The sequence below is a fragment of the Lipotes vexillifer genome, unplaced genomic scaffold (genome assembly GCF_000442215.2).
Source record: "Lipotes vexillifer unplaced genomic scaffold, Lipotes_vexillifer_v1.1 scaffold4, whole genome shotgun sequence".
In the NCBI taxonomy this organism is placed as follows: Eukaryota; Metazoa; Chordata; class Mammalia; order Artiodactyla; family Lipotidae; genus Lipotes; species Lipotes vexillifer.
In genome coordinates, this window is record NW_006785876.1 from 283929 (window position 1) to 300420 (window position 16492).

General features: G+C 51.2%; 1 protein-coding gene across 3 annotated transcripts in view; it reads right to left on the reverse strand.

The window, feature by feature from the left end:
- Positions 1-5903: 5903 nt before the first annotated feature.
- BTBD9 (BTB domain containing 9) overlaps positions 5904-16492 on the reverse strand; it is a 424705-nt gene continuing 414116 nt past the window's right edge. The window contains exon 11 of one of the 3 annotated variants that reach the window (XM_007458166.1): positions 5904-6652. In XM_007458166.1, the coding sequence (XP_007458228.1) occupies positions 6455-6652 (198 nt within the window). In that variant the 3' untranslated portion in view covers positions 5904-6454. The remainder of the gene's footprint in view (positions 6653-16492) is intronic. The other 2 variants (XM_007458168.1, XM_007458167.1) reach the window with 2 other exon arrangements.

A 16492-nucleotide genomic window follows, 5' to 3' on the forward strand; every position in this document is an offset into this window, starting at 1 on the left:
TGGGTCCTGGCATATCCAAGACCCGACTTAACGAAGGACAGGCCTGGAGGAGAAAGATTCCCAGAAGGGACGATCAGAATGATGTAAATGCTGTGTAGAGGCTCACCTAACACACCTTAAGATAGACTCTAGGCTAGCTCAGGATGGAGAGGTCGTGACTGGGGTCTGCAGTACCCAGGGCCTGGAAAGGCGTTCTGAGAAGAAGGTGCTGGAGAGCGTGGTCCCAGCGTGGGCCCACATTCCTCTTTTTCACCGTCCTAGAGCAAGTCAGCCACACCTCACCATCCACACGTGTACAGGGCGTGATACTCAGGCCCCACAGAGGGCTAGCTGAGATCACAGGAGATGGGCTCGTCTGGGTGCTGTCTGTCTGCCTCCTGCCCAGAGGCAGAGAAAGCATGGAGCTGTGGGGGAGGGACCACGACGCACAGGAGTCTTCCCATGATTTCTGAAGGGAAGCCACATCGCAGTCTCACAGCTGTCAACTCGGTTGTTGTGAACACACAATTTGTATGTTTGCTCACCTAGGCTGCTATGCAAAATGAAGCTGCATCCTGCCCACAAATGAACACGTATTCCAAACAGCAACAGTGCCCTTTGGGCTTCTGGACACAGTCCTCCTTTACAGATGGCTCAGAAGAGCTGTTCCCCAACCCCAGCCCAGCATGGCCTCTACCCTCCCACATCAAAGAAGGAGGTCCTCACCAACCTTTACAGACCCAGAAACCAAAGATAGAGGACGTCTGTGTTCTTGGGTGAATTCAGGTTATACACGCCTGGCAAGAGTAGCTCATGGGCCAAGCCCCACAGCCACGCTGAGGTGCTCCTGCCACCCCTCCCTCCCCGCACCGCAGTCCCGAGGCTGAGTCCGGTCCTCACCCTCCTCTGGCTTTTCTAGGTGTGAGGGTACAGGTGGGGCAGCCTCGGAACCTCAGTGCTGGAAGAGCCTGACGAGAGTGTCCTGGCTGTTCCTCAGAGCTGGTGCTGCCTCTCAGGTCCCTTCTGGAAGGGAGCTCTGAGAACTGGAGCTGCCCTCTGCAGAAGGAGGCCGGGAGAAGCTGGGCCCCAAGGCCTGGGGAGCTCTGAGCTGGCCTGGGCTGGTCAGCGGCTCTGTGCTCCCTGCCATCCCTGTCCACAGGCTTCTGGATCTCACTGTCAGCACCCAGGGCCACTGATGGGGACCCACTGCCTGGGGCAGGTCTGGGAGGGAAAACCCCTGTAGCAGCTGGGAGTAAACCAGGAACGTGGCGCTAGAAGCAGCCATCGGCGAGGACAGTGCCCCCTACACACAGGGTGGGAAGCAGAGGCCGAGAGGCATGGTGACCTTGGACAGCCTGGTCCTCTGTGCCCCACTGCTGCTCAAGTACCCTCCCTGTCCTGAGCCACAAGCCCTCGGAGGACGCTATCTGGCAGCAGATGGACAGGCTGTAACAGTGTCACCAGTGTTCCCAGGGCATCCATGGGAACCCAAGCCCTGGGCCCCAGATCCCGCCTTACAGGCCTCTCAGCTCCTCCTGCTGCTGGCTCTCAAAGGTGGCGGCCTCCAGCTGTCCCAACCACAGGGACAGCCAAGAGGAGACAATAGTGGAGGCAGGTGTAGGCAGCAGCCGCCTCCTGCTCCGGGCTCAGGGCTATAAATACTCAGGGTTCACGGGGTAAATGCACGAGACATTTACCATAAATTACAGGTGGATGATTGTGGGTCTTTAGGCCCTGAGGCCTCTGGGGGAATATTTGAGTTCTTTAGGGGGCGGGGGAAAGCAGAAGCTAACTTGGTGGGTTTGGGGGCCCCTTTCAGAGTCTGCCTTCTGGCTGGGAGAGGACAGGTGTAGGAAAGGATGGCCGGGGGCCAGGGGCTCTGCTGCCCATCTGGATAGTCAGTCACAGAGGAAGCAAAGGACCAGGCCCAGGTCAAGAGTGACTCAGCCAGATGAAAGGGAGGGCACCCTCACCCCTCTGCTAGGTTATTCCATGAGCATTATTACTTTAGTAATTTAAAAAAATAGAACAGTGATTTTCCAAAGTGTACGCCACTCCTCACCTCTGCAGTGGAGGCAGGTCCTGGCCTATGTCAGTCCAGCAGAAAGTCCTGCCTGAAGCCACGTGGGGTGTTTGGTGGGGGACATGCAGCTCCCCGCGCCTGCTGAGGTGCGACAGCTCCTGCGGCCAGTCTGATGGAAACCAGCAGAACCCCCAGGTCCTCTCCCCACACCTCAACACAGGGGCGGGGTCTGGGGTGTATTGGAAGCTGGTTTACTCTCCGACCAAACCCTCCCACCACCGTTTCCACTCATTTTCTGCAAAACACCAGGGCCTCAGGATCCTGTCCAGTAACCAGGTATGACCAGGTCAGCTTCTAGGAGGAGAAACGGGTGCATCCCAGTTGCCCTGCACATCCCTCCCCCTCCTCCAAAAACTCCTGCACAAACACCAGGCCCCAGGACGACTTCTCATTTAATATTAGAATAATGAAAACCATGGTGGCACAGAACCACGAACTGCATTTTAAATTCCTAGGGCCACTAATGAGCACTGAACTCCTGCTGGAGCTGTTATTAGGACAAACATTCAGAATGGATGGCTGCAGCCACGAAAGGAAGTGGAGCGTGGCCTGCACCACTGCAGCCACAGCTGCCACCTGTCCGGCCGCCACCCTGAGCACCTCAGCTGCACCCAGAGGAGCTGGCACCCATGTGGAATGCAAGAGTGACAGGATAGCACCAGAAAACAAAACAAAAACTTAACTAATGAGGAAAAACTCCTAGAAGGAGACACATTAAATTTTCTTTTCCTTCTTTGACACCCTTCTTCTCTGTCCAAAGGGAGGTTCTTAATTGAAGCCCACAATGGGGAGCGCTCCCTTTCTTTATTATCAAATGGCCTCAGCACACAGGATGCTCTGCTTTTTATCACAGATTAGACCTTCCTTTTTTCCCCGTGGCTCTAGAAAGGATAAGTGATTACAGTTTTGTTATCTTCTGAATTAAAAAAAGGTGAAGTTGACTGGGTCGGCGCTATCTGCACAGCGGTTTGACAATTGGGGCAACAGCATAACTACTGAGCAATTTTTGCACAATTCAAAAGCTACTTTTTTCTTGGCCAAGGAATTAGTCTAACAAACACATCCCACTCTTGCTGAAAATAATTTTCTTTTCCCAACTCTTCTAGGAATAAAACACTTTTAATGTATTTGTCAGGAGTCAACACTTCATTTACTAAGATTAAAGAAGTGACAAAGAGCAATTGAGAAGAGTCCCACATCCATCATGGGCTCATGGTTCTAACTAGAATCAGAAGAAAAACGGAAGAAGCACTGAGAATATGGGAAAACACGTGTTTGCGTGTGTGATACTGTTACAGCTGTTTCACGTTCAGAGTGCTTCGCAGCAGCCCCCGCCTTTAAGCCTGCCTTGACTGGGGCGCCACGAGGCACACACCCCGCCCTGCCCACCATGCTCAGCACCAGCCCTCCAAGGAGGTACCAGAAGGTGACGTTGAAGGCTTTCACCAAAAGCTCCAACAAACAGTGCATTTTACTCCCCCACAAAGCATGACCTAAAATGAAGGACAGGAGGTTCTGCATGTTCAATCTCTAGACCTGGGTAGTGGTTACAAAGGTGTTGTTTCACAATAAAGGGCCAGAGGCCACAAGCACCCCTCTGTCCACCTCACCAGACCTCCTCAAAGCAGACGCCGTGGGACTGCATCCTCACGGGGTTGGTGGGGAGCCACGGGCCCTCATCTGCCGCTGCCCCCCTCACAGCTTGGCCAAGCCTGCTGCCTGGTGTCCCACAGCTCCCAGGGAATCAGCCTCCACCCTGTGCTGGGCATCGGGCTCCGCGGGCATCGGGCTCCTTGGAGCTGGGTCTCATCAGCACTCCCGTTTAGCTCTATTGGTCTCTCCCCAAGTTTGGGGGCCATCTTGGTCCCGCTGGCTCATGGGGGGCAAGTCCCCTGCGGGACCAGCCAGGGCTCTGGAGAATGCCAAGCACCTGGGGACTTTTTCTTGGCTGCCCACTCATCCCTCATTCCCTGGCAACGCATCTGGTGTGTCGCACCTCGACTGGGGTGTCCAGGCCCCTCCAGCCAGGCATACATTCCCCAAACCACAAGGCTCATCAAGGAAGGAAGAGCCCCTGCCTGATAACAGGAGGCCGACCAGAGCAGGCTTTGCTGAGCTTCATCAGTGTCTGCTGGGGTCCAGAGCAGGCTTGCATCCAAGCAAGGCCTCTAGACCATCAGGGGCCCTCAGGGGAGGCAGCTGCGGGGCTAGGGGACGGCGATACCGCTGCACAGAGCTGGCCTCAGTCCTGCCCGTCCTCAGCACTGCCTCTCAGTCCCCTTCCTTCCCTTTAACTGATAACAAGGCGTGTCTGAAGTGCTGGAGGAGCAGGAGAGACACAAGCTTTATTCTCTCCAGACAGACCTCAGGGCAGAGATCCGGAAGGAATGAACACCAAAGAGAATTCACAGAGGACAGGAAGCAGAGGGTGAGCCACTGGCCATGCAGGGCACAGTTCATGCCTCTTTAGGTGTGAAGCTGAGTGTCCAGGACGCATTTAGTTACCTGTGCCTGGATGGAGAAGGGTGCTGAAGGGCTCCAGACCCTCCCCCAGCCCACCCCGCACTTCCCCAGGTCAGCAGTGATTCCTCTCTGGACAGGTGACTTCAGTTTGAGAAGAAGCCCTTGAATAGATGATACTTGCAAAACATTTGAACCCTGCCCTCTTCTGACTTCCCCGCTCCTCCTGCCTCCCCTGTGGGCAGTGAATGCACAGCTGGAGGAAGTGCTGAGTTGTCAGGAATCCTCAGCTCTAACTGGAGAAGGGGCTGGATGCTGAGGGAGGCAGCGCCAGCCACAGAGCGCGGCCAGCCACCCATGGCAAGCAAGCGAGCAGCACCGCTATTTGTTACCGGAGCCCCTCCCATTGTGAAAAGCTGTTCCCCTCAGAGGGTTCCACTCACCCCAAGCAGGGGGACGCAGACAGAGATCAGAGTCGAGGGCACCGAGGGAGACTAGCAGAAAGACAACCTTCCCGTTTAATCATGCAGCTTGAAGCTACCCTACTATTCCCGTACTGATATATCACAACTACATCACACTAGGAGGAAACAGCTGACCCACTGGCTCTTTGTACACCCATGACCAATGTGTCTTTAAGCCAGAAAGGACCCCCCGTCGGCCCCACGCCTCCTCCAAGCAGGATGCACAGAGGACCTGATCGTGACAGCCAGCGAACGGAAGAATCGGGGGATGAGCAAAAACCGGACACGATCTGATCAAGTTACACAGGGCAGTTAGCACTGGGATGGAAATTACTCAGACACACAGAGCCAGATCAAGCGACAACTGTCAGATGAGATCGTTTCAATGAGGATTAAAAGGAAAGCTGCTTAGAACTGATTTTTTTTTTTTCAATCCCTGGCTGAGTATTATGGTCTGGGGGAAAAACAGCAACCACCGATCACCACCACGCGGGAAAGGCCCACTTTTGCATTCCCGACACCGACTGGCAGGACGGCTGCCTCCACACCGCTCACTAACCTGTGGCAAATGGAGGACAGGTCCAGCCCAACCGGAAGTTGGTACACACTCACATCTGAACATTAAATTAGCTGGTTGCATAACCACTGTTTCCTTGTCAGCCTCCCAAGCTTAAAGGCTGGATACGTTTCAGGAATGACAGGTTAATAACTTGGCAATTCGAGTGATTATTAACTCCAGTGTCCACAGATTAATTTGCTCCTTGTGTATTTTGTTGATCTTCCTCAAAGGATTTTCCTTGTCAGACCAGGTGCCATGATGAGCTGCATCTGTGCCTCATTTAGGAGATGCACATGATATTTCTCAGCTCTACCCCATGCTCAACCGTTCAAAACTAAGGAAGGAAAATTACAGCATCAAAAGGGATTAAAACAAGTGATTTGCTGTTTGAACCTTTCATATAGATCTGGAAAACCTATGATTCAGCAAATGGAGAATAACTAAAAGAAATAAAAAATTATTTAGTTGCCAGGGCAATGTGTTCCATAAACGTAAACACTCTAAGGAAACCCATTTCCTACAGGGTGCCTCCAGGTAAGGAAGGCCTAATACATTCTCTTCCATTCCTGTGTTCATGTGCCATCTTTGTATTCCGACTCAGGCCTATTACTTCCTTCTGTGGTCTTTGCAGGGTTAGATTAGAGAGGTAGGGTGTTAATGGACTTGATGAAGATTGAAGACCCACTTTCTCCCCCTGGAGACCAGCCTGATTTGAACAAACTGAGGAGAACAAAGCAGCCCCTTTGTGTCCTTGGAAGGAAACCTGTCCTGTGTGTTTCTGCAGCCAGGTCCGTTCCTCGTGGGGCGGGGGGGGGGCGGGGGGAGGCATCCACAGGCATCCCTGCTTGGGGAGGACACGGCTCCTGTGCCACCTGGGCCCAGCCGAGTCACTCCACACGTGCGCCTCCTTTATTGGTGCTGCCGGTTGGCTGAGTATGAGTTGGAGCCTGGGCTGGAGTGCAGTGAGTTGCCGCTGGGGGCCTGCAGGGCGTGGGGGTCGGGCTGCTGACTGGCTGGGCTAGTGTCCCCTGTCCCCGATTGCTCGCTGTTTTCCTCCTTCTGGTTGCTCTGCTGCTCGGGACACTCAAAGTGGACGCAGTGGAACACCTGGTGAGAGACAGGAGAGACCCGGTGAGTGATGGGTCAGTGTCGGAGCCCAGAGCTGCCATGAGTCGGGACACTGTCCCCACGGGAGTGACGGCAGGTCCTTCCACTCCCTCCCACCCCGCCACTGGCACCGACAGGCAGCAACTAGAGGGTGGTAAGCGCTTTTCAATGAGTCAGCATAAAAGTGAGGGGACCGATGAGTCTAAGAGTTGCAGGCAGCACAGCATGGATTCCTATAAAATGTTCCCACTGGATTTCTCCATTTTGGGTTACTTTTGTCTCATGAGCTTTTCTTTCTTTTTTAATTAATTAATTCTTACATCTGGCAGTTGGGTTAAAAGTCAGTGGGGTTGATGGTGGCAGTGGCTGCATGATTCTGTCAATATACTAAAAAGCACTATGCTTTAAATGGGTGAGTTGTATGACATGTGAATTATACTACCATAAAGTTATTTTCTAAAAAAAGCCTACAGGGCATTACCCCAGGGGAGGACCCAGGCTTATCTCGAAGGATCCAAAGAGCAGTTGCTCACCTCCTCCTGTGCCCTCCGGAGGGGAACAAGTTCTTGGTGCGTGATCATCCGCTGGGCAGCAGTGCTGGGGAGGGAACTTCAGCCTGAGGTGACCTGGGCCAGCCGGGAACACACACCCTCACGTGGAGGAATGGCCCCCGGCAGGAGCCAGGAAAAGCCTGCGTTCCACCGTGACTCACTCAGGAAGCACCACTGAGCAGACAGGGCACCACTCAGAGCTCGGCAAACAAGGGTGAGCCTCGGCCCTGACATTGAGAACACACAGCACGGCTGGGGGTTGGGGGTGAGCCTGCCACGCCCGGAGCAGGAGGTAACTGCTGGTGTGTGAGCCGGGGGCGCGGGGGCAGCCAGAGGAGGGTCTTTAGGGATGCCCCCCCCCCCACAGAAATTCCTCTCTCCACTACCAGCCAAGTCCTCCAGGGGTCCCTGCTCTGTGGTGCCTGTCCTGAGCTCTTTGCACAGGAGAATCACATCCTCTCCTGGGGGCGTCTTCAGTCTGAAGCACACAGATCGACTTTCCAGGGAGCATGCTGGCAGTTTTAGGGGACTCAATTTCCAGATCCTCAAATTCAGTATTTTCTAAAACTGCCTGAGAACATGACTGACTTCACAACACCCTTCCCCACCTCACAGAAGGAAAGCACAGCCCTTGCCTGCCCGTGCTACAGTATGCACTGGGGCACACCGACCTCCCTCCCACGGATGCCAAGCCCTGGATGGGGAGCACCCTCCCATGAGTCATGGGCCCTGATGCCTTCCGGGTCCCCATGAGAGTGAAATTTGGCCTGAGTGAGATGTTCTGAATTCAGAACCGAACTGTATATATGACTCATGTAATTCTTTTAAACGTAACTGCAATTTTCCCAGAATTATAAAAACATTTTCAAAATACACTGGCTAAATCCCATGAATGATTCCACAATTACTTTCAGATTTGGTGTGCCTTATTCAACGAGTTGGTTAAAATATATTTTACCAAATCATGTCATCAAATATGCATTCCTAATAATCCTTATCTTCCATCTTTTAAAATGTTTATTTTTTTCTATCTCATATTAACAAAAATAATTGTATTTAAACTTATGAAGAAATTTTTACTTCTCAACCTTAAAATGTTCAAAAAATTACATTTTTCCCCCAGAGCTCTTTTAGGGGATATGCAAACAAAATGTTTGAAGGCCATTGCTCATAGCACTTAGAAGACTCTAAGCCCTCAATAGAGTCCTTTTAAAAGTTAATAGGCAGGAATTCCCTGGCAGTCCAGTGGTTAGGACTCTGCGCTTTCACTGCCAAGGGTGTGGGTTCGATCCCTGCTCGGGGAACTAAGATCCTGCAAGCCGTGCGGTGCAGCCAACAAGAAAAAAGAAAAGTTAATAGGCAGACTTGCAGCCACATGGATAGATCTAGAGATAATCATCTGTGGTGCCTGTCCTGAGCTCTTTGCACAGGAGAATCACATCCTCTCCTGGGGGCGTCTTCAGTCTGAAGCACACAGATCGACTTTCCAGGGAGCATGCTGGCAGTTTTAGGGGACTCAATTTCCAGATCCTCAAATTCAGTATTTTCTAAAACTGCCTGAGAACATGACTGACTTCACAACACCCTTCCCCACCTCACAGAAGGAAAGCACAGCCCTTGCCTGCCCGTGCTACAGTATGCACTGGGGCACACCGACCTCCCTCCCACGGATGCCAAGCCCTGGATGGGGAGCACCCTCCCATGAGTCATGGGCCCTGATGCCTTCCGGGTCCCCATGAGAGTGAAATTTGGCCTGAGTGAGATGTTCTGAATTCAGAACCGAACTGTATATATGACTCATGTAATTCTTTTAAACGTAACTGCAATTTTCCCAGAATTATAAAAACATTTTCAAAATACACTGGCTAAATCCCATGAATGATTCCACAATTACTTTCAGATTTGGTGTGCCTTATTCAACGAGTTGGTTAAAATATATTTTACCAAATCATGTCATCAAATATGCATTCCTAATAATCCTTATCTTCCATCTTTTAAAATGTTTATTTTTTTCTATCTCATATTAACAAAAATAATTGTATTTAAACTTATGAAGAAATTTTTACTTCTCAACCTTAAAATGTTCAAAAAATTACATTTTTCCCCCAGAGCTCTTTTAGGGGATATGCAAACAAAATGTTTGAAGGCCATTGCTCATAGCACTTAGAAGACTCTAAGCCCTCAATAGAGTCCTTTTAAAAGTTAATAGGCAGGAATTCCCTGGCAGTCCAGTGGTTAGGACTCTGCGCTTTCACTGCCAAGGGTGTGGGTTCGATCCCTGCTCGGGGAACTAAGATCCTGCAAGCCGTGCGGTGCAGCCAACAAGAAAAAAGAAAAGTTAATAGGCAGACTTGCAGCCACATGGATAGATCTAGAGATAATCATACTAAGTGAAGTCAGTCAGATAATTACCATATGATATCACTTATATGTGGGATCTAAAGTACGATACAAATCAACATATCTATGAAACAAAAACAGGCTCACAGACATAGAGAACAGACTTGCGGTTGCCAAGGTGAGGGGGGTGTATGGCAGAGGGAAGCATTGGGAGTCTGGGATGAGCAGATGCAAACTATTACGTATAGGATGGATAACAACAAGGTCCTACTGTATAGCCCAGGGAACTGTATTTAATATCCTGTGACTGACCGTAATGGAAAAGAATATGAAAAAGAATATATAGATGTATGACTCAGTCATTTTGCTGAACAGAATAAACGCACATTGTAAATCAACTATACTTCAATAAAATTAAAAGAAACTTAATAGGCAGGACCTGGAGGGAAGGCGAGGACATTTTAGGGTTAGAAGTGTTCCAGGCAAGGGGAATAATATGGGTGAAGACCTTGGGAGGAAAGAGCCAAGTGATGTCTGAGAAGATCTGAGCGGCAAACTGTGAGGAGAGGGGAAAGTCGGCAGCAGCGCCACTGAGAGCTTTGGAGCAGAAACATTCTATGATCTGCTGGAATAAGATTTAGGGGTGAGTGCCAGTTCCTGAGGGGCCTGATGGCACAAGACAGTCTTGTGGTAGGCCAGTAACATGACAGGAACTGAGGCTGAGGGAGCCGGAGGCCACCAGTGGCTGGGGGACCAGGAGGCAGAACCAGCACCGTGGACAAATACCTGGTAGGGCCCCGGCTCTCCTACCGGTGCTACCGTATCCCAAGGGTTTTCTCCCTTTGGCGTCCAGACTTCTAAGCCAGCCCTAGATAAGTAAGATGATGCAAATTGTTGTAAAGCTGTCATCGAACTTAGGCGCAAATGCTGAGGCTAAACTGTAAGCATGTAACTGGCGTGTAGTGATGTGCTTGGAAAGGACTGGTGGGTGCCTGGGCCTGCGTGGACAGCTGTGAGAGGCAAGCCATGTGGCACAGGGCCAGGGCCAGGCTCCGAGCCCTGGCCACCCACTGCTCCCAGGAGAGCTCAACCCTCACTCTCCTTGGGTCGGGCCCACCCTTTCCTTCCGAGTGGCCTGCTAGCTCAGAGGACCTACTGAACTTGGATCTGCCCATGTTTCCTGAGTCCTGGATAAGGGCCTGTCTTTAGAGGATAAGGCACTGGTACCCCGGGAGTGGGCAGGATGCAGCCAGAGCTGGACACCTGCCACTCTCCCTGAGAAAGGACCAGGCAGAGGAGACCGCAGGGGGCTCAGGAAGTGCAGAGAGCCAGGGGGACACGGCTGCCCCTGCTTCCTCCTGTGAACTCTACAGCCTCCACAGCTCGAGCACACGCACCGTGCACACCCACACCACACACACAGGCACACGTGCACTATGCACGCATACACGTGGCACCCTTATTCTGCAGAATCAGGTTCACGGAGAAGACAAATGTAATATCAACTGTGAAATTATACTTAAAATATAAATTCCATGCTTACCTTCCTGCATCACTATTTCTTCCATATTCCCACTTCAATTCATTTATCTACCACTGTTTCAAATTTCACCTTTCAAACTAATATGAAGCCCGAGACCACGCGTCCTCTTTGTATGGGCAGAGTGTATTTTCTCTTAGAGTGAGCAGATTTCTCCCCTTAAAGCTCAGGCTGGTGCTGCTTCCTGTGGACCCGAGTCAGCCCCCAGTCCCTCCTTCCTTTCCTTTTCTTTCCTTTCTCCCTCCCTTTTATATCAAATCTCTCCCCTTGGGCCCACCTGCAGGTGCTTACCTGTCAACAGCCATAGGGGAGGGCCTTTTCTGGGGATTTAAAACCTGTCTGGGCCGTCAGCTCTCACCTGGGCTACTCAGGGTAAATTTGAAAATCCTCTTCTAAGTAGCAGCTATTAATACCTCTTCTCCATCAGCTCCATATTCTTTGAGCTTCTGAAGTGACAGGACCACCTTCTGGTGGGTTATTGACAGTCTCTTGCTTTAGGAGCACCCGTCTTTCCAAGCACGGGGTGGGGCCATGGAGACAACCCCCCAGAACACATCTTGGCTTCCGCACACCCCCCGCCGCACTCTCAGTGGATCCTCTCCCTAGACCTCCTTGTAAACGAACAAACATCCTTCCCTTTCTCAACACCACCCAGAGTCATCTTTCGTCCCCAGCGCCTGTGTCTCCACCTGTTCTGAACGATGCACTTTACGGCACCGTCCCCATTCTGACCTGACCTCCTTACCCTGCCCCATCACGCCCGCAGTCAGCTATGTCACCCCGCTCTCGCGCTCCCCATCAGCATCTCTGAGGCTCCTGCTCCTCGGAGCCCTAGGCTGATGCTAATCCTTCAACTGATTTAACACTGTCCTGCTGCGTATTACCTTTCCCAGTGAATGGGTTTTCTCTCCTTGTGCTCTCACGAACCTCCCTTCGGGTCTCCTAATTTCTAGGCCAGCCTGTGAGGCTCCAGGGCCCAAGGCCCAGCCCCTCCTCCTGCCTGTGTCCTGACCTGTCAGTTCCCATCTGACTCAAGGACCGAGGCGTGGCCGTCCTTTCTCCCACTCAGGGCCTTGCACAAGAATAAACAAATCAATAAAAACCCTGGATTGAAAAATAAAGTTAAAAAAGATCTCAGTGCAGCCGGCCGCTAACTAACGTCTGGCTCTCACCTAAGGAAGGGTCCCCATGGGTGACGCAGTCCAGAGAGGCAGGGTGGGTTTCTGCTCCACGCTGTACCCATAAAAAGCCTGGAGGACGTGACTACAGCGAGCGCTCAATACTGCTGGTAGCCGGACCCCTGCTGTTGCCCCTTTCCCACTGTTACTCCCATTCCTCTAACTTGGGTGACTTAACTGCACCACTGTCTCTAGCCCACTTAACCAACCTGTTTTAAAATAGCAACTCGAGTGGCTATTATTCCCAACATACCTAATGGTACTGTTTTGGTGTCCTCCTGTGGATGCTCCTCCTTGGAGAAATCATAGCCATACCTCTCCCTGACCCTGCAGAGCTCAGCGTAGGCTCTGCCCTCTAAGCTGGGGGAAACTGGGAGCCTCTGGGAGGCCCGGGAAGCCCTAGCTGCCAGCAGCCTGGCCGAGCCTCCACGGCCGGATGTGAGGAACCAGGGCTGTGTCAGGGCTGCGCTTCAGGCTGTGAACCCCAGAGTCCCAAGGGTGTCACTAAGGGACCAACTAACTTTGATGCGGGTTCACTGAGCATCTCCAGAGCCAAGCGGGCTCTGCCAAGTCAAAGGCAATGCACAGGAAACAGTTAACTTTGTAAGTCACAAACAATGTGGTGAAGATTCCAAGTGAAAAAGGGTGTTTTACAGATGGAAAGATGGGTGCGGAGGTAGAGTGTGCAGTGGGGACAGAGCGAGAAGATAAGGGCGGCAAGCTGGGAAAGGACTGGCGCCTCCATGTTCCAGGCTCAGGCTGGGGGGCAGGACAAGGTGACACCACACGATAGGCATGGCCAGAGGAGCCAAACATGGTGAGGAGGGTTTGGAGGTCAGGAGGTCCAAGTGCATTCTTTCATTCACTCACTCATTCATTCATTCATTCCAAAACACGAGGCACCTCCTGCACCCCCTCCTGTGAGGCCTGGCCCCCTCAAAGGGTGCACCAACCAGTAAGGATAGAGACATGTGAGTGGACAGGCTCTGGCCACCAAGGGAGCCATGAGGGTGCAGAGGAGGGGCCCCCAGTCAGCCAATGGAGCGGGGGATGCCACCTGAGCTGAGTCGGGGAAGATGAGGCAGTCAAGCAGAACTGGTCAGAGGAGGGAGGCCTGGTGCAGGACGAGGGTGACCACTGTGGACTCCCAGCCAGTGTGATGACAAAGAAAGGCGGGAGTGGGGGAGGTGGGGAGCAAGGCGGCAGAGGCAAGAGGCCATGGCTCAGGGGACTGGGCGAGGGCCCGGCCTGGACCTGGGCAGGGAGCCAGGGTCACCGGACAGAGGAGAGTCTTAAAAAATTAAGTATTTCTTGAATTAAAAATATTACAAAAAGAATACATTTATGGTGACAAATAATACAAGTGCCTGAGGAAAGAAAGTAGATGACAACAAACCCTTAAACTTGAAATCCCCTGAGGTAGAACATAGCAATTTGGGATAAACAGAAAAGAATCATTTTTAAAGGATAAATAACAGAACCTGATAACAGGCTTGGTAAGACTGACACAGGAGAGGGAAGGATTCTTCACAGCCTCTAAGGATCCTCTGAGAGGATGGAGGCTGGGGGACTATGGTGCTGCAGCGGGCACAGCACGGGGGTCCAAGGGGGCTCCAGGCCCAGCCAAGCACCGGGGATCTGGACTCATCCTCAGCCTTCCTTTCACTGCTTTTGTTTTTTAAACTTCAGTGACCTCACTGAGCATAAACACTGGCCCGAGGCTAGATCACACAGTCCCTGCTGTCAGGACTTCTACCAGGTGGAACTCAACCCACGAGTGGTGAGTGGAATTCAACCTCAGGGTGGAGCAGCTCCAGAATCTGTGCTCTCTCCATATCAGGATGCCTCCTCACACAGACAACATAATAGCAAGTGAGAAGGAATACACAGCGTGAGAAATTAATTTCACCTGGAAGGGAAGATCAGGGAGGAAGGTGTGTATAAACTAGGCCTTGAAGCCAGGGCCGGAGTGGCCTTCCAGGCAGAAGGGACAGGGAAGACTTCCAGATAAAGGCTTGGGGCCTCACTCTCGCCTTCTGTACAACAACTTGCCAGCTCAGCTGTCTCAGTTGATAATCCAGCCCACTGGCCTTGAACCTAACATGACAACAGTGCGAAGCCAACACCCAGCCAGGTCCTGGAGCACCATGGTGTCTGTACCTCACCATCATCATCTTGTGCAAGACTGGGGTTCTTCCCTTAGGACCGACCCTAGGCCCCTTCGGATGTGCACCCGTTGCAAACAGGCATCCAGAGAGGGGGCCTGTGGGCGGTCCTGACTCTGTTCCTGGGAGCAGGGGTGGAAAGTGAGCCTGTCCTGGAGAAACCGGCACCTTCTCTGGTGGCCAAGTTGTTGGGGCTGGCCTGAGATGCCTGCCACCCCTGCAGAGGTGCAAAGGTGCAAAGGGAAGAGAGGCTGGGATGCCTCTGCTCTTTTCACACAGACACTGGAGGTCGCTGTTGCCTGGAGCAGTCATCACTGCCACGAGGGGTGGTGCCAGGTGCCATGTGGAAACTGCAGCTTGTCCCTCGCACCCTTAAGCTCCTCTCCCCACCGAGCACCTCAGGCCTCCCTCTCGGTGGAACAGCCAGGTCCTGAGTTTCTCTTCGCTCAGAAGCTTGTGTGATTCAATTTCTTTCCTCCGAACCTTCCCAAGACTGAGATACCCCTTGGAAAGGATGTGACCAAAAGTGAATGAGGCATACAGGGCAGAGTCACACTACTGATTTATGCAAAACCATGACCCCAGTCGCCGCATCATTTTCCCTTCCCTTCTCGGCAATCATGTATCCCATTAGCCTGTTTGATTGCTGCTGCTCACGAAGGGGTACCTTCGCTGAACTAGCTTCAATGGCTTCTGGATCTGTCTTCTGAGAGGAGCCAGTTAAATTGGAATGTAGTCGTGTGTATGAATCTGACGCAGCCTGAGTCACATCCGTGTGTCCTTTTTTGTAGCTGCTGTTTATTATCACTTTGCCTTTCCTCTCTGGGAGCCATAATTCTTGACGTGTTTGAGATAGTCTGGGGTGAACCCCGGAAAGGATGTACACAAATGTGCTGGCCCCTTCTTGGCGAACAGGCAAATTCCTTGGCTAGCCACTGTTTGCCGCCTTTCATTAGAGGGATTCCCTGAGCACTTTGTTCAATGTGTCTTCAAGGTTTTTAAAAGCAGAGAAGCCTCTGCTAATTTTCCCAAGTTGGGCTAAGAGTCCACCGTGAACTGTAGCAGAAATCAGGAAAATTTAATAAATGTTGATCAATGACTCTACCTTGCCTTTCTGGTTTCTCCTGAGTAATTTTCACAGATTGCTTTCATGCCAACCAATACAAATAGGATTTGAGCCAAGCTTTCAACTTACATTTACATCTTTATAAAATAGATACCTACCTCTCAATGATATCTGCCTAGAAGTCAGACACAGAGACGTGGCTTCTGAATTATACACCCTGAAGACTTCCTCTCTCCTTTCACAATGTGTGGTGTGGCAGCGTCACACACACACTCAGCACTCAGCAAACATTAACTGAGCCTGAAGACAATGACAATTACATCTTCTTACACTCATCTCAGGAACAAGTTACAAGTCCATCTTTAGATTGTAGAGATGTTTTATTTTTGTTCCTTCAAAAAGGAAGACCAAGTGTTTCTAACAAAACATTGCAATTGAAAATCAAAGTTTCACGTATGTACATCTGAACAGCCCAAAACCTAGTTTTCAGTTAAGGAACCCATTTCATAGGCAGACACTTCCAGTTTGTGAGCAACAACTTTTCAGCATTGCTTAGGGGTGACAGGATAACCCCATAGTTTTGCACAAGTATTTATGCCTACTAGGTATGGGAATAAGCTTCTTGGTGACACTGCTTATATACGGTAACAGTTTTTTTAACTTTCCAATGTCACTTTCCCATCTTCACATAGGCCAGGGCACTCACAAATAACTGGAACTCCACTGCTTGGAAGGTTCTGGAAAACAGCCTTTCCAAAATATATCACACGGACTTCCCTGGTGGTCCAATGGTTAAGACTCCGTGCTTCCACTACAGGGAGCACAGGTTCAATCCCTGGCTGGGGAACTAAGATCATAAGATCCCACATGCCATACGGCCAAAGGAAAAAAAAAGAAAGAAAGAAAGAAAAAAAAAAAAAAGAAGAGAAGAAAAAAAAAGAGAAAAAAAAAAAAAAAAAAAAAAAAAAAAAAAAAAACAACACCCCAGGAAGCCCCACAA